Genomic DNA, 20,554 nt, shown 5'->3' with positions numbered 1-20,554 from the left:
TGAAAACTCAGCTCGTTTCAATATAAGCCGTAGTTTGGCCGATAATTAACATTTGTTTAAAAAAAAAGAAGGATTACACATTGTGTATTGGAAATAACCAATATCCACTTACCTTAATGTTAACACAAAATGGAAAACATTAAAGACGGACTTCTCCATCAAAGGTATCAAACTCAACGTATAAAACGCAGACTGTTTGAGGTGTGGCCTTAAATACATCCCCAGGTGTGCTTTCAATGAACTCATATGTTGTCAGTTAGCCTATCAGGAGCTTCCATAGCCATGACCTCATCATCTGAGCTTCTCAATGTTCTTTATGGACAGTACTTTTTGGGTCGGTAAACTTTTGACCTCGAATAAAATATATAGACATTATCTCTGTCATTATTGTGTCATTTAACAAAACTGAATAATTTCAGTAATCCTAACTGACCTGACACAGGAGAGCTTTAGTCGGATTTGACTTCAGACAGAGACAAAAATTAAATGTTTGTTTTTGGACAGGGTATGTAACTCCTCGCTTCAACTGAATGTACAAAATGTGAGTCCTGTTACTTTGTCCAGGTCTGTTGATTGATCGATGTGAACAATTTGGCATAAGTTTCCCTTCCTGTGTGCTAATGGAGGACCACCTGTATGCAGATGGGTGGAATGGAGGGAGTGGGGGGGTAACAGAAGACATGTCTTTGTGGTGCCAGAGAGGCAGCAGCTTGTCAGAGAGTGTGGTGCAATGAGCCAGAGGGGCTCAGGCCTGCAGGGGGCCAGGGATAAAGGCAGGGGGCAGCGGGGTGACAAGCTGTCCGTGTGTGCGAGAAACAATGCCAAGTGTTAACAAGCCTAAGCTGGCGATCATGGCAAAGGTCAGCTGGACAAAAGACAGTTATTTGAAATGCAATCTGTGATCCACCACAGTCAATAGAAACATATTACTGTGATTAGCTGCTTTCATCCCCCATTCATTGCATCATAATGTTGATGTTCCATATGACTCCCCCACCCCAGTGACGGGCAAGGTTATTCACAGGTGATGTCGGGGAGGTGATGAAGAAATCTGCAGGGCAACACGTGCGCTGATGTGCGAAAACAAGACTCAGAGAGAGACGTCATCAACAGGTCTTCTCGTCTAAGAGGAAGAAAACACACCCACACTTTCTTAATTTATCCACACATGCACCAGCCTGCATTTGCCCAACCACTTTATTTTTTGTCTTTGTGAACTTCAGAATGACACTCAGCATTTCCAAGGATTATTTTTAGAACCAACACCCCTTTGGCCTCACGATATGTTCAACCGTTCACTCCACCTTAATTTGTCTTCCTCTTCTTTACTAAGGTGTTCATATATAATGAGTCACATATTTATGTGATTTTCTTTGTATGTTTCCACTTCGTCACTAGTGTGAAAAGACCAGGCTATCTTGTTAAGTTACATCTCAAGTAAAGTCTTATCCAGTCAATATGAATATTATTTTTTTTTAATCTTGTTGTTTTAGGTGTTTAAGAGAAATCACAATCTTCATCAAATGTGTTTTTTTTTTTTTTTTTGTCAAGTGCATACCAAAGCGACGGGGGAGCGCTTTGACCCCGAACCATGAGGCCATCTTAGCCAATGAGAAGCATATGTGGAAAAATAAGATAAGAGCACTGGCGACTTCAGAAATAGGGGAACATACACGTTAAGTTAGTCCTCAAGAGCACATTTGAAATCAAACCTAACAAAAAAGCATATCCGCATATAAAGATGGAAAAAAAATGACACTAAAATTAAAAAAGCAACATAAAAATGAAAAATAATGAAAAAAATATGATAAAGTGTAAATATGAGAATGAAGTCAAAATATTTCAAGAAGTCATTAAACTTAAAAAACGTTCAGGTTTTACCACAAACATGGTAATATTAGCTCAAGTTGTGAAGTTACAGTATTAAAAGGAAAATGTTTTAATTTCATATAATTATAGCCATTAATATAGTCATACTTTTAGGAGAACAGTCCTCATATGAAAATAAGACTTTGTATGTGAATAAGTCATATTATTATGAGGAAATGTGAATTTTTTTTTTATTAACGAGAATACAATGACATGACCCTGCGACCCTCATGTGGAGAAGCGGCAAAGAAATTGGATGCATGGACATTGATATGAGAAAAAAGGGAAAATGGGGGAAAAATCCTTGTATGATAAAGAGTCAAATTTTTGAGAGAATAACTCTCTTGAATAATTCACAATATTATTAAATTGTAGTTTTAGAAGAAAATAATCACCTTTATGAGAATTCAATTGAAATATTCAGAAAAGTCGTAAAAAAAATTTAAAAAGATATTTTCACATGTACAAAGCATCTTTTTACATGAAAGTCATTGTGACAAAAGTTTTAATATGATATTAATTTGTTTTATTGGATAAGTCATGAAGGGGCAAAAAGGCCTTATTGTACAATAATAAAGTTTAATTTTATGACAATAAGGATATATGAGGCAAAAAATGAGAACTATTATTATGAGGAAAAAAATCTGTATTTTGTGAGATTTAGTCATCGTACATGACGTGCTAATGTTAGGAGGAAGAAAGTTGCAACTATAAAAGTATAACATTTACATGTTGGAACAAAATGGCATCACATTATAAAAAGATAAAGACAATATTTGAAAAAAATACCATTATGAGAGAAAAAGTTAAATTTTGAGAATAACTAATTTTCTGTGTATAAGCCACAGTACTTTAGTGCCAGTTAAGTGACAAAAAAGATGTTTTGTAATTTCGACACACCACAGAGAGAAGAGTTATTTTACACCAATTACAATTCGGTCCAAAATTCTTCTCAGTCTTTGCAGGTGTTCAACACTTTAATATTTAACATATTAAAGTATATACATTACGTATTATATTTAGAAAATGTAATGTTTCAAAAGCATTTTAAAGGAAAATCTTTTGCCGTGACTTGTTGGAACATCTGCGTCACAGTTTTGAGGACCGGGGTTCAAATCCCGGCCGGCTCCGCCTCTGTGGAGTTTGCATGTTCTCCAAGTGCCTGTGGGAGTGATTGTGAGTGGGACTGTTGTCTGTTTTTATGTGCCCTGCGATTGGCTGGCAACCAGTTCAGGGTGTACACTACCTCCTACCCGTTGACAGCTGGGATAGACTCCAATACTCCTGTGACCCTAGTGAGGATAAGCAGCTCAGAAAATGGATGGATGGCTATAAAATTTTCAAACGAGGTATAAAATGTTAAAGATGTAAGTCATCCTTTTACAATCATAATTGTATGAGAATAATGTGAAAATGTGAATAGTGTTTCTTCGACAAAATGAAATGGTAAATGTTGTGTTACATCATCTGGACCAAACTCTTTCTCAATTAATGATATACCCTGATTAGTCAGTGAGAGAAGATGGCTTTTGGATAAACACTGACCCGTTTACAGGAAGACAGACAGCGTCCTCATCAGAGTGCTAAGAACTGCGCTGGATGTCGAACTCGTAGAACTAACACAGCAACACAATCAGATGACGAGCATCTGTGTGCATGCATGATCAACAACAAGGTATTCATGAAGATCAGCGGCTCTTTTTTTCATTGCTGAGCACAACCTGGAGGTGCAGGTTTGACGGGTGGTGCATTGACACTGTTGACAAAGTGGATCAGGAAAGCTCAGCTGGTAAACAAAAGTCCGTTGAGAGGGTTAAAAACAGCTGCATGGCACTACGCGTTGCCGTTGTATTAACCTCTGTGATGAAAAAAAATGTACTCCACATTGAAAAAGGGATCTGCATTTAAAAGCAGTCTACACTTTGTTTTCATTTGAAGTAATTATATGTTATGTAATTATGGAATTCCCATAGCTTGTTGAACAACACCTGCCACAGACTGTGCCGCCTGGAGACAAATTCCCAGGAAATAAACAAGCCAGTTTTACGGAAAGTTTGACACAGGGCGGTCAGGTCTTCCCTCAAATGTCTGTAATCAGGACTTTTTTTTTTTCATCTTAAAACATTTTTGTGTCTATGTTTTTTTGTTGTATTTATTTTTTTCAGAATTTCCATTACCCAGCAACCTTTTGGCATCGGATCTACAGAACATTGCTCATCTTCCATGACTAGTGTATGAAGGGAGATCCCCACCGTCTGACACTTGGCTGCTTCAACTGAGACGGAGTGTATTTGTGGATTCTAAAAGTCTAAACGATCAGGGGGAGGTGTGCCAATCCAGATGGAGTGAGTGGGGACCGTTGAACATGCGCCGTACACCCACTTTGGTGTGTGAGCGAGAGTGAAAACTGGGCGATCCAGTTGCTGGTAGTCTCAACCCTGTGAGTCACTGGCTAATTCTGAATCATTTGGAACTATTTGAAATGCATACATTCCCCAAGTAATCAATATGCAGTGTCCAGTTGGATGACACCAGTTTGGAGTGGATTGGTTACCTTTTGTGTTTGATTCTATTTCGAAGTTTTATAATGAACGCTGAGACACAACTGCACGAGTGAGCCAAAATAATAGCTATGTCCGAAAAAAAAAAGTACGAAGATGATTTTGACTGACAGTGACATAGTGTAGTGGAACAGTCATGCCCCGCTATTCACAGGGGTAAGTGACCAAGCTCCCGGAACTGGTCGCCATCCAATCACAGGGCACATACAGGCAAGAAACCATTCGCACTGACATTCATAAAGGCAATGTAAGTCTTTACTTAAACTACAATCCATGTTTTTAGGATGTGGGAGAAAAATGAAGTTCCCAGAGAAAACTCACACAGGCAAGGGGAGAACACGCAAAGCCCACGAAGGCGAAGGCGGATTTGAACTGTGAGGCAGATGTCTCACCGTAATTATTGAATCATTAATATTTTTAATTCAAATAATCGCTTTAAAAAGTGAGCAAGTAGCTATTGAAGTGGCCTGCCTGTGAATGTATTCCTTAAATGATTACGTGTGCCAGTATTTTTCCTTCACACATCATTTTCTGTTATTTTTCCCGTCACTAAAATGCAATATCTCCCACAGCCATGATTAACACCCCCTGAGTGTGTGTGAGGGATTCTGTGTCAGAGTAGTTTTGCGTGTGTGTGCTTGCCCAGCCAAGCCTAAGGACAGCAGACAGGCCCCCACCCCATACACACGAACACACACTCCCCCTATGTACATCCATGTAGAGACAATACCCCCTCCTGTTTCCCCCCGCAGCTATGGGAGACGGAGCCAGCTGACCCAGGCTGGGCTCCATCCCTGCCCCAGGGAAGTTTTCTCCTGCTGGGCCTGCAATCCCATTGACACACCACGGCCTGGATTTTATCCACTCCATCTGTGACCATGTTTTTCGCAGTCCCGTCTGGGGACGGGGCCCGAGTGGAGACCACAAGATCAGACTGATAAGAGCGTAATAATTCTTTACTACCTGACAAAATGTAATCAGCACACTCGTGTGTCTGGACTGTTGCAGCTAGGAATTAAATACACATTTCTCATGTGGGGGGTTCTCACATGAGCAGTCAAACTGTTTTTGTAGATTACTGCATTACCGTGCAATATGTCACAAGAGAATATACGCACACAGAACAATAGTGTTACAACATCTCCACATGATATAACACAATGTGTGTAAAGCAAATCCCAGGAGTTAACGCGTGGAAATTAACACATTGCAGCAGCATCGGGGGACCAATGACTCATGCAACATTAGCTCAGAAAAAGAGCTTCATTTGAATTGAACAGGTTATTGGTCCCATTATAGTGGAAAAAGTTTGGAAATTATGTTTGCTCATTTTTATATATATAGATTTGCGAAAACCTGTCACTGGAACAGGGGTAATCTTTTTATCTCGACTTTATGTGCCCTCCGATTGACCGGTGACAAGTCCAGGTTGCATGCCATTCCTCACTCAAAGTTAGCTGAGATAGTTGTCATCTCACACGCGACCCAAATGAGTTTAGACAATATACAGTGGAGGAGTGATGGACAGACTAAATAAAAACTTAAAGAACTAAAAGTTTGCAGTACACCATTAGGCATAGCTGTTGAGCTGACTCCAGTTTTTGCTTGTTAGGTACTTGAATCCCAACCAATTAGATTTGTTTTGCATATTTTGAAGGTCAAAATTTGTTTATCACTGCACTTGGGACACTTTGAAGCTATCTTTTTTTTTTTTTTTTGGGCAGCTGGTAGTACCAGCACCTTAATAAGACATTGGGTTTCAGAGTAAGAACACGTACAACGCTTGGCTTTCGAGAAAACTTTGGGAAAATATATTTTTTTCACTTTTTAATGTCCATTCCTGTCTGTTTCACAGTGTACAATGGTACATGTACATGGTTGTGTAATTTAACAAATACTTTTGTAATCTTTGTTGGGGGTAAAAATGGTTGTTTTTCAGTTATATTTACATCATGTTCTACAGAATGTATGACACGCCTAACTGTTTTTTTTATAAATCTTACAGCTTGTTGACATTTATCATCAGGCTCCAGTGGTGGCAAAAGCACTTGTACTGCATAAAAGTAAAAAGTACAGACTGAAATGTGCATCAATCTATTTTCTGAGCCGCCTATCCTCAAGAGGTTCACGGGGGTGCTGGAGCCTATCCAAGCTGTCATCGGGCAGGAGGCGTGGAATACCCTTAACTGGTTGTCAGCCGATCATAGGGCACATGGAGACAGACAACAGTCACACCCACAATCACGCTGGACTATAATCAGAAAAAGTAACTACAGTACACATGTCAATTTACCCTCGTTGTTAATGTTAGCGCCGAACATGGCGCCTGATGACAGCGGCATGGTAGGAGGAAGCCCACGTAGTGACACTGTCGACACTGCCTTGTTCGCTCATGTCAAGTTACCCACGTTGTCTGGTGAAAGTTGAAAAAAACTCGCCATTGTGATTTCCACACTGCAGAGTTGGATGGTGGTGTTGATGTTCAGCTTGCCATCTGCATGTGTCTGTAAAGATTTAATCTATCACTTCTTTTGTTTCCTCCTTTTTGGGGCATCTTAATAAAAATGTTGCCAACCTGTTTTGTAATTTGAGACACATTTTCAGGGTACAGTCTTTGTTAGCTTGCTACCAATATGCTGCATTGGTAAATGGGCATTGTTTGAGAATCTTAGCACAGCTAACTCACAGCTGAGCAGCCAGTTGGCATGATGTCACTTTGTTCTTACATAGTGAGGGAGGGAAGTCGTGCTAGAAAGTATAAGCCCCAGCCCCTGTGATGTCACGGGGCTGTGTTTTATCCTTGCCCACAAAATCAGCAAAAGTCAAAAGGTGAAAAAGTTGCTTAAGCTATATCTCAACAAATGAGAACTATGTATTGGTATGAGACTTTGCATGTTTTCAACATATCTTTGAACAAATGTAATGTATTTGGAAACAAACCATGGCTTACGGCCATGCTACCCTGAGACCGCCCAATCTCGTCAGATCTCGGAAACTAAGCGGGTTTGGCCATGGTCAGTACTTGGATGGGGGACCACCTGGGAATACTAGGTGCTGTAAGCTTCTCTCCCCGGCATCAGGCGTAAAACTGCGCCAAACAAATATGCCTTCATCTAAGATGATACGCTGTGGCGACCCCTAACGGGACAAGGCGAAAGGAAAGAAGATTTGGAAACAAAACATGTCTTTGATAAAGGTAAAGAGCCTATCAGGATAGGGTAAGGAGAAAAAAAGTAGTTTTGAATGTAACAAGACTTTAGAAAATACTTAAATAGAGATGTGTGTGAATCTGTGTCTGAAAAAAATGTAAAAGTGCAGTTATGAAATGTTTGTGTACTGTATCTTACTTCCCAATAATCAGTCATTGCAATTTTGAATCAAGGACAACTTTTGTAGTCTTCTTTTACTTTTTATTGTCCATTCCTTTCTGTTTTGGTTGCCAGTCTTTTAGTCACCATTTCTTACATTGATTGTATGATTTTTAAAATTGTATTTGTGACTTGCATTTTGTCTCCCAGCCGTATTTAAGTTTCTCTCCTATTTTAGTGACCATATGATGCTGTCAACTATTTTTCAATTATTTCATTCTTACTTGTATTTTTTTATTATTCTTGTTTTTTTTATATCCGGCGTTGTAATTCTACAACTCCTCTGGGTTGTTTTGTAGCTTTTGTTGTTATTTTTTTGTTGTTGTTGTTGTTTTTTCCAGCAGCTGGTGGGCGCGTCTGCACTTGCTCCTGCTTGGCAGGCGGAGTCTTCACACAGCCACCTCGCAATGATTGGCTGTCCGCAGAATGAGGGGCGGGGTCGTGAGGAGACAAAACACATCAGAGTCGCGCTCTGGCCAGTCAGTGGAATTTCGCTCCAGTGATTGGAACAACTGAGCTGCTTCTAGTAAACACTCTTCAATACTCGCGTGAATTTGTTGAAGCGCTTCTTGCTCGGTTAGAAATTCAACCATGGATTTGGCGAGCGTGCTGTGCTTGGTGCTGTCGGTCGGAGCTTGGTTCGCCTGCGCGGAGAGACACAGCGTCTACTGGAACAGCTCCAACCCCAAGTAAGTGTCAACGAGCGTGCACAATATTGTTTATGTCCTCTGAATTCGTATGAAGTCATTGACGTGATTTCTCATGTCCTTTGAAGAGTTTAAACGTCAGCTAAGTAGCACCATCCGTTTCATTTAGACACTTTGTTTTTTTGCGTCTGACTTTTTCCAATGGAAGCAGCAACAGTCCAGATAGTTTTTTTTAACACCACCGCACGGTTCAATGGCAATACGTACACTTGCAAAAGAGGCGCCACTAAGTGTTGTACTGCTTGCACAAAATGCTGATTGCACTTCTCAGCCCTCTGGGAGGTCAGAAATGTCATTTTAACCGGCCACTCAATAGGATCGATGCGACTGGACTTGGACGAGTGTGATTTCTTAAGCTTTCAGTGCGAGCTGTGCAAAAAAAAGAATTATTATTTTTATTTGGTCTAAGTAGGACAGTAATAGCCTTCTCACTCGCTACTCGTTCGATTAATGGGGGGGGGGGACACCAAGGCAAACGCCATTAAGGTCCATCAGTTCCCGCTTGATTACATTAGTGGCTCTCTTAATTGACCTTTAACATGTCAATGGGCCAGAAAGAGCCTAAAACAATGCCTATAATAGAAGAGAGAGGGCTGGTGGAAAGTTTGCAGTTCTGAGTTGTTTTCCAGCCGAGGTGACTCAAACGTATTGACGCACCTGAGTCACTACACCTGGAGGGGACACAGGCCAGTTTCCTGGAGGTTTAAATGAACTTCATGAAGGTTTCCATGAAAGGCACTCCCAGGTTATACATGGCCCCCATGCTTTAGGACCACCACTGTAGAATAGAAAATAACAGGAGTAGTCATTATATTATCAAAATAAAAGTTACACTATTACCAGTCGTCAAAATGTGACCTATAATCCATTTTTTGCAGCTTCTAAACAGATGACCACTTTACACATTTTCCTCCTCACAATCCTTTATTAGCATCACTTATCCTCAGTCCGGCCCCCACCCCGTGGTGATCAATCGGTCACCTGTTGAAGGGGTTCGGTAAATCCGTCAGCACCCTTTGACTGTGCCGTGCCTGTGGATAAGTGATGCTAATTGATTCTCTCTCTCGATTGTACAGCGAGTGATTTGTCTTAGGGATGAGGGCGGTGAGCAGATGGCAACAGTCTGCCCATTCATGTAGGCGAGTATGTGTGTGTGTGTGTGTGTGTGTGTGTGTGTGTGTGTGTGTGTGTGTGTGTGTGTTGAAGCAGTGTCCAGTAATGATTTAGTATGTACGTGTGTGGGTGTTTGTGTGTGTGGTTTTTTTTCCCCCTTCATGACAGGTGGCGAGGCGTGTTTTTCACAGTCAGGTCTAGTCTTGTTTTTCATGTGACATGCCTCTTCTTGTTTATGTCAGCGTAGTGGCATTAGTGAATAGAACCTATTGGTTCTGCCTCCAGCCAACTTTGAACGGGAAATGATTGGAGATTAGTTGTGGGCTGCTGTTATTGTGCACACGTCAGAGTAAAACGGGGAGTGGCCAGCAGTTCAGACATCGTCACATAGACTTGATAAATGTGTGAGTCACACTTACACACACTGTCGGGTGGCGAGAGAGGTGCCGGTGGACTTGAACGGTAATATTAGCATCAAGCAGCATTCCAGTGTTGTGTGTTTAAGAGAGGTGTTCTATGTCTGCGATTCGTTTCTTACTAAAGTTGTTTCGAACTCCTAAAGCTCATCCCGCCCGCGCATTCCCGTGATTTGTGTCACTCAGGACTCCTGTTTGACGTCTGGCCATGATTGCAGAGGCAGTCGGCAGGCCTGTCTCGGCACGCACGTTGGAGTTTAGAGGGAAGATATCGACCCCACCCCAGCCAGTGTCCCAACTCCTCCACTCTCAGCCCTCCTCTCTTCATAACCAGCCTGTCTCCTGTCTGCTCGCAGAGCCTTTTAATCCTTTGAGAATGAGAACCCACACTAACATAGATTACAGACGGTTTGTAATCTGACCATCTGACCCATAGACACAAAACTATCATCTCACTGGTTTGGCTCTGTGCTATTTTTTATCCCCTTCTGTGATCCAGTGATGTAACGTTTTGGCCCATTTCATTACATTATGTCCTCTTCAATCTATGAGGCAAAAATAGCCACAAGCATCCATCCTTGCATAATCCCCGATATGGTTTTAATACTTGGAAAGTAAGTACATAATTGTACTTTCTCTGTTTTGGGTCGATTCTGTCAGCATAGCACAATGTGTCAGCTTGCTAGAGCATCTCTTGTGCGTTGGTTTTCATTATGGTACAAGTCTTTGCTCAGATTGGATGACTCCAAAAAAGCAATCAATCCTTGACGTCAAATCAAAAATTTATCAGTAATTGATGATTGATTTATAGATGCCTATAAATCCCAGAAGATGACAGCAAAGTACAACTTTTGTATAAATGAAACTCCTCAACTTTCTTCAACACAGTTCCTTGGCATCAAGATACTACAATAAGGTGAAAAAAATACTTATGTCTAAATGGAGCTCTAAATCACTTCAACATAACTCGATGTCACCAAACTATTATAAGATAGAGGCAAATCAATATCTTTATTCCTCTAACCTGAAAACACACTGGAGAGTTTCTAAAATACACAAAACTGGAATTTGTGAATGCCATACTGAATGTATGGGTCCTCACTGTTTCATGGTTACCCCAGAGTCCAGTAATGAGCCCGATCGGGTACATAGTGTATTGTGTCACTAATGACTATAAATGAGTCCTACGTCAAACCCTTCTTTGAGCGCATCCATTTAAAAAAAAAAAAAAATCAATAACAGGGCTAAATTCTTTTTTGAGCATCACTCACTTGTCTGTGGATGTACTCTAGCTCTCTGATTGTCCTCCCCTTCTTTGTGCTCTTCCTCTCACTTCCTTATCTGTGCTCCAGACTTCCTCATCTTCTTCCGCCCCAAGTCACTTTCTCTCTCCCCCAACCTTTTTCACACAGACCATTCTCTGTTTTGGCCCTGGTATTTTTCCACTGGAGGTGGTCAGAGCACCATTCAACTCTGCTCGTATTCCAGAGGCCCCATCATTGTAATATGTGTGGCCAGGCATGCGTTATACATTTGTGTACACAGCTCACTCATTGCATTTCAGAGATAGTTTTGCAAATCCTGCTTGCAGCCCACCATCGCCCCCTAAAGGCCGGTTTTAGCCCCACAGGAGGGTTTTGTCTCGCCTTAATTAAATAAGAACTCGGGTTGAGTTTTAATGCAAACATCTTGCAGAATTTATCCTCCCACACAGACATGGATTAACTCCCACGGAATCCATCCGCCGTATTCAGCCGAGATGATACCATTTAGCCTTTTGCTGTTCATGGCTGACAGAATGCGAGGATGTGAAAAAAAAAAATACGGGAATTGGTAAAAGGATTTAGGGTGCAGAGGGGAGGAGTCAAGGTCTGGGCACAGGGGTGAGAGAAGGGTGAACTCTCTGTTGAGAAATTAGCCTGGATGAAGAGCCCTGGCACATTATGTCGACGGAAAAAGCCCGGGGTCGGGGGTGGGGGGGTCTCGTTATTGAGAATAAAAGAGAGGCAGATGAAAGGAGGAGAGTGTGGACAGTGATGGATGACGGGAGGGGAGAAGTTTTGGGGCCTTAAAAGTGCATAAAATGGCAGCAGTGACAATTTTAAACCCTCCTTTTCTGCAAATGCCAAAGAGATGGACTGTCTGTATATGTGCATAAAAGCACTCAGAAGTGCAAATAGTTTCTAGAATTGGGCTGGGCTGGTTATCCCTTTAGGAAACATTGTGCAAAAAGAAGTCTGGAGGTGCAGTTCATAATCGGATAACCTTTTGACTACATTTCCTTGATGTGAAATCAACAATTGATGGATTTGAATAGGATGAAGGGGATCTCTAAATGAACTCCCATTACCATGCCTTTGATAAATACGCACTTCTCAAATTTTATTGAGCAAAGGAACATACATGTTGTTCTTTTGACAACAAAGCCAGTTTTACTCAACTCTGGTGTGCACTGCATTTTGTCACAATCATTTCAAGACTCAATTATCTCCACCCGAGTGACACAAAAAGTAATGATCCATTATCAACTACTATTGTGCCCATCCTTACTGCATCGTATTTGAAGCTACATATATTAAAAAACAGTCAGCTGTACTAGAATGATCCAATAGTGGAAGAACCACTGACAGCTCCTTGGGTGGTGCTAAAGAGGCAGAAATCTGACACACCACAGTGAATTAATAGGGTATTAAATTAGCGCATCTGAATATGGGTCCTTGGCACTAAACCATCCAACCCGCAACCCCCTCGTCGTAACATTCCAGTACATACACACATACTTCTGATCACCTGAGTAGCAAATGGTGGTGGGAGGGTGCATCGTAGGTTCATCTGTTTAGTGTTTCACTCTTGCTGACTGCAATTTAGCTTGTGTGAAACAGATATGTGTGCTGCTGCTGACTCTGATTCGGGTGGGTGTGTGAAGCACAGCAACCGTGAACTCTGACCTCTTGACCCACGTGTTCACCAGTGAAAGAGCGTGTCAGTTGTTTGACCCCAAACTGGCCAGCCAAGTGCTCCTGAGACAAATGGAGGTACTGTAGCACAGTCAGGGTGAAATGAGAAAAGGGTAAGCGATGGCTTATTTTTTGTACGGGAGGCAGCAGAAAATGACAATGGTGAAAAAAGCTGGGTGCTTCCTACAAATGTTATCGAGACTCACGTGCCTGGCGAGAAATCTCATTAGTGAGAATTGACCAACCTCTGCCACAAACAGTTAGTCGACCTTAATAAACAGATGTGTTCATGAGCCCCGCCGGCATGAGTTGCCCTCAATAGGCAGGTTTGCACCAGACCCGATACTTCATTTCAGTACATTGCATTCTCAAACCTATTCTTTGAGCACACACTCTCCTGTTTTCATCAAGCATTACTACATGTACACTTTTTTTTCCCCAAACTTTGCATTTTACCGGGGTCCTCAGTCAATGACAGAGTTCTGTTTCTTCGGTGTTACCAGTAGGGCTGCAACAATTATTTGAATAACTCAAATAATTAGCAAAAAAAATACGTTGGCGCAAAACAAATCTTTGCCTTGACACTTCAAGACGATATTTTCCATTATGAGTTGAGGTTATCGCAGTTGGACACACTACACTCTTTGAAGAAATAAGTTGGTGTGATCATGGCAAGACTCCGTAAAAACAATGTCTAAAGTTTGGTATATTTCATACTCAACAAAGAAGGTAATGTCCATTGTGCACCACAACAGCATGTAAAAGTATTTGATTAGTCCATCCCTTAGTACTTGTTGCAATGTTTCTTATTAATGTTTAACTGTAATGAGTGAAAATAAAATCCAACTGAAGTGCAGTGCTCTATTAATGCTTGAATTTGGGTTTTCCGAGGGCTTTCTCATGAAAATCCCACATGGGAATCCTGAGCAAAATTTGGTTTTGCAACAGTGTGAGCCCACATGAACACCTGGCCCCACATACAGACGACACAGCCTCAGTATCACGTTAACGCGACTTTCACCCGCATGAGAAGTGTCAGAGCCTGTGGCAGCGAGAGATGCACCAGCCAAGAGCGCTTTGATGGGCCAGATGTAAGAGTCTGGGAAACCTAAGCCCCTTACGAAATTTGATCCGAGTGAAACATGAAAATGCAACAATCTATCGATCCTCTGAAGAAAAACATTGAAACCATAAATGCTCATACGTCAGAATAAATGTTTGATTGTTGCATTATGTGGCCTTGCTGCTACATTCCAAAATAATCACAACACTGTCTCAATTTGGGTTTAATTGAGAGAGAAAAAGCAGGCTCGGTGAGCTCATATGTCCGACATGTCCGCTCCAGTCACGGTAAAGTGAAATCTCCACGGGGGGCAAGTTATGGAGGTTTGTGGGACGCGAAGGCCTCCAGTCTACAGGGAGCCAAAGGGTAGAATTACGCCCTTTTCATTTGTCTTCCATTCCTTTTCTAGTCAACACATTGGCCCAGACCGCTTAACAGCTTTTAATTAGCTGGCCATTGGAGGTGTTGCAGAAGAGATAAATAAAAGGAGACTTTTTTTTTTTTTTCCCAATGATGATTGGTGTGAATGGAACTGGCAACACTATCCATTTGGTCCTCTTTGGGCCCACCAATATAAAGAAGACTATAGTTGGAAAACAAAGCTTGTTTAGTCAATTCGAGTTCTAATTTATGCCTTTGCTAAAACATGCATAAAAGTACAAAGGTACACAACTGATACTGTGGCAAGATTTTTGAGTATTTATTCCAGATCCATGATATCAGTCTTAACCTACATATACACTCATTATCCTTTCTAGTAAGACATTACGACACTCTAGTGGAGTGACTATGGTGCACTAGTAGAGAGGCTGTCATACCAGTAGTTATTTTCCATTACAGTATGACATTCCTGAGCACTAATAGAAAAACTACACGTTACGAGTGAGGCAACACTGGATACTCTTTGACAACTGTATGCTGCTAGCAGGCTATCTGGTACTAATGCTAATTCTACTAGTTAACATTTATCATTTCACTTGTAATACTGGTGGTGCTCGGATATGCAGATTTGTCTCTAGTAACATGGAGGTGTTCAACTAAGGTCCATCTAGTCATTCTACTAGTTTGCTGATTTTGCTACTAGTGAGGACAAAAGAAACATTGTAGTAGATGGAACTCAGGTTGATAATGAATAAATGGTTAAATGGGTTGCAAAATATTTTCAGATAGCATAGAAGGGTGGGGGGCTGATCGGCCTATTAGCGCCACCTAACAGGTTTAGAATTGTGCTTGGGTAACAAAGCATGTTTTGACTAGTGGGTTAGTGTTAACACACACACACACACAGATGTATATAAACACACGCAGAGGCAGGAAGGAGGGGTTAAAGGCCCTTGATTGGAGCCACTGTGTCTGTGCTTTGGCCACGGGGTCCGAGCAGGAGCCACAACAACAGGAGGATTTTTGGGAGTGGGGTGAAGAGGCACCACGTCCTGCGCTTTGATGCCGACTGACACCCAAATAACGCACAGGAGCTCTCGCTGCTTTCACGCGCTGCAAACCCCTCGTCCACGTATACTGAATGACAATTTACACTCTTAAGAGGTTGCCTTTCTAGCATAACCACACACGCGATGCTAGAAAGCAACACAAGCACACCGAGGAAGTGAGCAATGTGGAGACGGCGGGGCTTGAAAAGAGCCATAAAACCTAAAGGAGGAATAAAGATGAAAAGAAGCAGGAGGGCGTCAGTATGACCGAACCACGCCCCTTTTGTCTCTGTCTTTGATGGAAGCAAATTGGAGAGAAACACATTGAGACTGTTAAAAAAAAAAAAAAAAAAAAAAGTGACTTAAAGTGTTACAGTGGTGTGTGGTAGCGGAATGGCGCCAAGGCTTAACAAGTCCGACCTGACTGGTCTCTTTTGGATTGTCACAGTAATTACCGCTGAATGCTCCAATGCTGAACCACACAAATAATCTGCACGCGCACCAGAGGGTAAAGTGGCGTGTGTTGCATTGCGACACAACTAATTAAACCTCATTATTAGTGTCAACGTGGGTGCTTGCAATAAAAACATTTGCGAGGCCCTTGGTCATTAAATCCGCCTTTCTCGTCTCCCCTCAGCTTTCTCTGGGACGACTACAAGGTGGAAGTCCGCATCAACGACTACCTAGACATCATCTGCCCGCACTACGCCCACGGCGAGGTGCCGCCACAATCTGCCGAGCGCTACGTGCTCTACATGGTGGACAGGGCGGACTACGACGTCTGCAAGCCGCACTCCTTCGACCAGCTGCGCTGGGAGTGCTCGCGGCCCTTTGCCCCTCACGCCCCCGAGAAGTTCTCTGAGAAGTTCCAGCGCTTCACGCCTTTCACCCTGGGCAAGGAGTTCAGGCAGGGAGAGAGCTATTATTACATCTGTAAGTATTTAACTGAAATATTAATGAGAGTACAGAGCAAACTTTTAGCCTGCTCATAGTTCAGGATGGTCGGGAAAAACACTTTCGTATAGGAAATATAGGAAATAAAAAGTCAAAATGAAACCAAATATTTAGTACACCTTCATTAACTGTCCAGCGTTTGAATTGCAATTTCTTAACTGGCATACACTACTCACTCTTTGAAACCTGACATACAAATAACAGAGAGGGAAAATGTAACGGTTAATAAAAAAGCTCCAAATTGCTAGAAATGTAACATTGTGACATTCTTAACCGTGATTCACTTATGGCAGACTTCCGTATGTTGTACAATAATGTAAAGTGATTTAAGTAACATTATTTAAAACAAAATGGTTTCTTTTGGCTTGTCCCTTTCGGGGTCGCCACAGCGTGTCATCTCAGATGAATGCACATATATGTTTGGCACAATTTTTACACCTGACGCAACCCTTCTCAGGGAGGGGAGGCCCCAGTGGGATACGAACCCACAACCCATGGTTTATCAAACCAGTCCTCTAACCACTGAGCTACAGGGCCTCCTATTTAAAACAAAATAAAGACATAAAAGTATAAAACAAAGTTAATCATTGTCTTGTACAACTAAAGTAAAGCGAAACTACTTGCTCTTTGACACCTGACAGACATATTGGAGAGAGAATAGGTCACCGCATATCATCATCATCTATGCTTTTTAAAATTAGTTTTAAAAGAAACAAATTTGAATATTCTTACTGCCATACAAGAGTAAGACAACTACAATTGAGTAAAACTACTAACCACTTCAAGTCTGACCGAGGTAATGGAGAGAGAGAAAAGTCGACAGAAAGCTTCTAGGCATAGTACAATTGGTACAAAATAAGATTTACAACACATACACGTGTGAAATGAAGTTACTTACAGTCAAATTAAGTCAAACTAATAACCACTTGAATACGCCTGACAGACAGGAGAGAAAAGGAAACAGTTCACTAGTTAATAAAAGTGGTGAAAAGTTAACATTTGACCTTTTTTTTTTTTTTTACCTATCACAAGTGTCAAAAGAAGGTAACAATTGTATGATTCCACTAAAATGAAGTTAGAATACAATTTGAAAGTTCCTGACAGACATGTTATTTAAACACACACAACGCACAAGTGTTGGCATAATGCACCCACATCTCATTTTTTGTCTGGCCAATGTAAACAATTGTAAAAAAAAAACAACAAAACACTCAACCTTAACTTTAATAATTAGTGACGACAAAAGTTGTGAATGTTGCGTTGTGCTTTCTTCTTTTGCACTTCATCTATAGTTTGTGCATAAGTGTTGCAAACAAGCCACAAAAAGCAATACGTGTGCAGGGGTCTTTCAAATTCTGCATTCTACACGATTTTTGAGGTTGCACTGTTTCACTGTGTTTAAAAAAACATTGTATATTAATCAACGTTCCGTCTGTGTGTGTGCTCCCAACAGCCAAGCCAATGCATCACCACGGCCAGGACTGTCTGAGGCTCAGAGTGGACGTGGATGGCCAGAAAAACCTGGCAAAAACTCACACGGACAAATCCAAAGCAGAGATGGAGAAGAGCTCGGATGCGTCAAAAGCAAAATCCGCCTCAACCGGAGGCGTTCACAACCTCTCCAATCGTCTCCCGGCTGGTGAGGAATCTACTTGCTGCCGCACAAGTTTTCATGAAGTCACATGATCACTTACTATCTCGCTTGTGTTTTCAGACGACCCCACCGCGATGGAGCCCAACGTCCAGAGGAGCATCGGAAATTCAGGAACGCGGCTCGTCTCCTGCTCGCTCGCATTGACGCTCCTTCCGGTTTTGTTAGCGGCGATGCTACACTGAACAAAACAAAAACATTGGGAAACAGCCTAGTGCTGGTCACTGGGGTCACGGACACTTTTTTTATATATATATAATGACTACAGAGCTTTTATACAAACTGTGAGTGTGTGTTGTGATGTGAATGTAGAGTGTGGATCACTCCAAAGAAGAGGACCTCCATTTTTTTTTTCTAATATGATGAGGATGAAGCAGCATTTTATTTTGTTTTTTTTGGGAGCTATTTTGGTTTGTTTTTTTCCATACCACTCAGTAGGGTACACCTCCAGTTCCTGTGTCAGCTGCTGTCACAATAGCGTTTTTGTTATTTAAGATGTTTTTATTTTGTGACATTATTGTGTAGCACTCATCTGCAAGCCTAAAATCCACGTACTGTACCACTGTTCACGATGAAAACGCAACTGAACTTCTCATTCCTGTTCTGAATAAAACACAAGGCAATTCTCATATTCCAATTTTTTTAATCATCAGCTTTATTAGAACCTAAATTAGCTTGAAAAAAAGTTTAATTTCTGTACCTGCAAATCATCATGAGTCCTTGAGACCTAAGAATGGGAACAAAATGGTCAGATAATTCAACCTTATTAGTGCATAGTTTTTTAGTCAGTCTTCTCATGGTACATGCTTGCAGATGCCCCCAACGTGTCAAACCTCAAACTGAAGGGACATACATACACTGTACAGTCATTTTCTATGTTTAATATGTAAATGTGTACATACATAAACTATAAGTATTAAGATGTGAAAAACTTGTGGAATAAAAGAAAGTCTTGTAATATAAATGTCTTTGGTTTTTTTTTCCCTTCGTTTTGGCAAATTCCAAACACCCCCCCCGCCGCCGCCATCCAAGTCCACCCACAGGTCTTTCCCAACCTCTCACAGCCTCGACTTTCAATTCGTGTGCCGCAGTTTGCTCTGGCTTCCATTTCACAGACTGCAAACCAAACATGGATTGGGGGAGGGAAGGGGTGATGAAGGGGTGCGATGTCACGGCTGGTGCGGGACGAGAGCACACTGGCACACGGGTGTGAAGGTGTCACTCTTGCCTCCTCACTTGCCCCTTTTTTTTATTGTCCAGTTTTTGCCTTTCTTTTATTGCTCCTTACATCCTCCCTTCAGGCGAAAGATGAGAACATGCCCACATGTTGGAGTGAAAGGGAGAGATGGCACACAAGCCGTCAAAAACCTCAGAATTCCCCAAAAACTGTCAAAAGTCGCTATCCTCTGTAAAACCATGCAAGATATACCCTACATCCCAAACCAGAACATAAAGACCATTTGTTTGTTTTTCCATCATCATGTCATATTTGCTTGATACGTACTCACTAGAGATGAGCTAAGTCTCATATATATTGTACAATGTTACACTCTTTCCATGCTATGTCAAACTCATGGCCCAGAGGTCAGATCTTGGCCTGCCCATGATTTTATATGGCCTGTGAATGCAAATAATCTGTCAACTTCCATGATTCTTGGGAAAACCTGCACCAATATTTCAAATTGTCATATGTCATAACTGATAACTTTAAGATATTGTAAGCATTTTTGTTATCAAACATGAACAATAATTGAAAACCCATTACCCTTGATTTCTGATTCCAAAGCTAGCTTATACATTTTGTATGTAAATATGATAAGGCAGCGGCACGGTGGATCAGATGGTAAAGCAGTGGCCTCACACTCACAGACCCGGGTTCAATCTTGGCCTTGCCTGTGTGGAGTTTGCATGTTCTCCCTGTGCCTGTGAGGAATTTCTCCGGGCACTGCGGTTTCCTCGCACATCCTAAAAACATGCAACATTAATTGGACACTCTAAATTGCCCCCATGTGTGATTGTGAGTGCAGCTGTTTGTCTATATGTGCGCTGCGATTGGCTGGCAACCAGTTCAGGATGTACCCCGCCTCCTGCCCATGGACAGTTGAGATAGGCTCCAGCACTCCCCGCGACCCTCATGAGGATAAGCGGTGAATAAAATCGATGGATGGATGAATGTGATAAGGCAATTAAGGATTTTTATGGTTTATGGTTTGTCGTAATGGTCATCTCAGGAAAACCAGAATAACAATGTGGCCCACGACAAAAATGACTTTGACACCCCTGTTAAAGCAACAATGACCTTACTGAGCAGATCCCATTCTCACACAATGACCAAATTTAATATTTTAGAAACTACACTGTCCAAAGACACTAAGGTGAAGCAATAATAAAATCATAAATAAAATGTCAGAATGAAGCAAATACATAATGGAGTGGAAATTATGTGTCAAGGGCTGTTGGTAGAT

The 20,554-nt window shown here is 41.5% G+C and overlaps 1 protein-coding gene and 1 pseudogene across 1 annotated transcript; both read left to right on the top strand.

Annotated features, from left to right (window-relative positions):
• Positions 1–7,374: 7,374 nt before the first annotated feature.
• LOC133501564 (5S ribosomal RNA) lies at positions 7,375–7,493 on the top strand (annotated as a pseudogene).
• A 774-nt stretch (positions 7,494–8,267) lies between these two features.
• Positions 8,268–19,053, top strand: efna1b (ephrin-A1b). Its single transcript, XM_061821013.1, has 4 exons — positions 8,268–8,487; positions 16,122–16,417; positions 17,892–18,077; positions 18,153–19,053. The coding sequence occupies exons 1-4, from the start codon at positions 8,390–8,392 to the stop codon at positions 18,272–18,274; spliced, it is 702 nt and encodes a 233-aa protein (XP_061676997.1). The 5' UTR covers positions 8,268–8,389; the 3' UTR covers positions 18,275–19,053.
• The last annotated feature ends 1,501 nt before the right edge of the window (positions 19,054–20,554 follow it).

This window comes from Syngnathoides biaculeatus, chromosome 5, assembly GCF_019802595.1.
Source record: "Syngnathoides biaculeatus isolate LvHL_M chromosome 5, ASM1980259v1, whole genome shotgun sequence".
Lineage (NCBI taxonomy): Eukaryota > Metazoa > Chordata > Actinopteri > Syngnathiformes > Syngnathidae > Syngnathoides > Syngnathoides biaculeatus.
The sequence above is the reverse complement of the archived record's forward strand: the minus strand, read 5'-3'. Positions and strand labels throughout refer to the sequence as shown.

Excerpts from the sequence above, each read along its gene's own strand:
- efna1b (XM_061821013.1), top strand. The coding sequence starts at position 8,390 with ATGGATTTGGCGAGCGTGCTGTGCTTGGTGCTGTCGGTCGGAGCTTGG. Across the intron at positions 8,488-16,121 it reads TGGAACAGCTCCAACCCCAA|CTTTCTCTGGGACGACTACA; the intron begins GTAAGTGTCAAC and ends GTCTCCCCTCAG. Across the intron at positions 16,418-17,891 it reads AGAGAGCTATTATTACATCT|CCAAGCCAATGCATCACCAC; the intron begins GTAAGTATTTAA and ends TGCTCCCAACAG.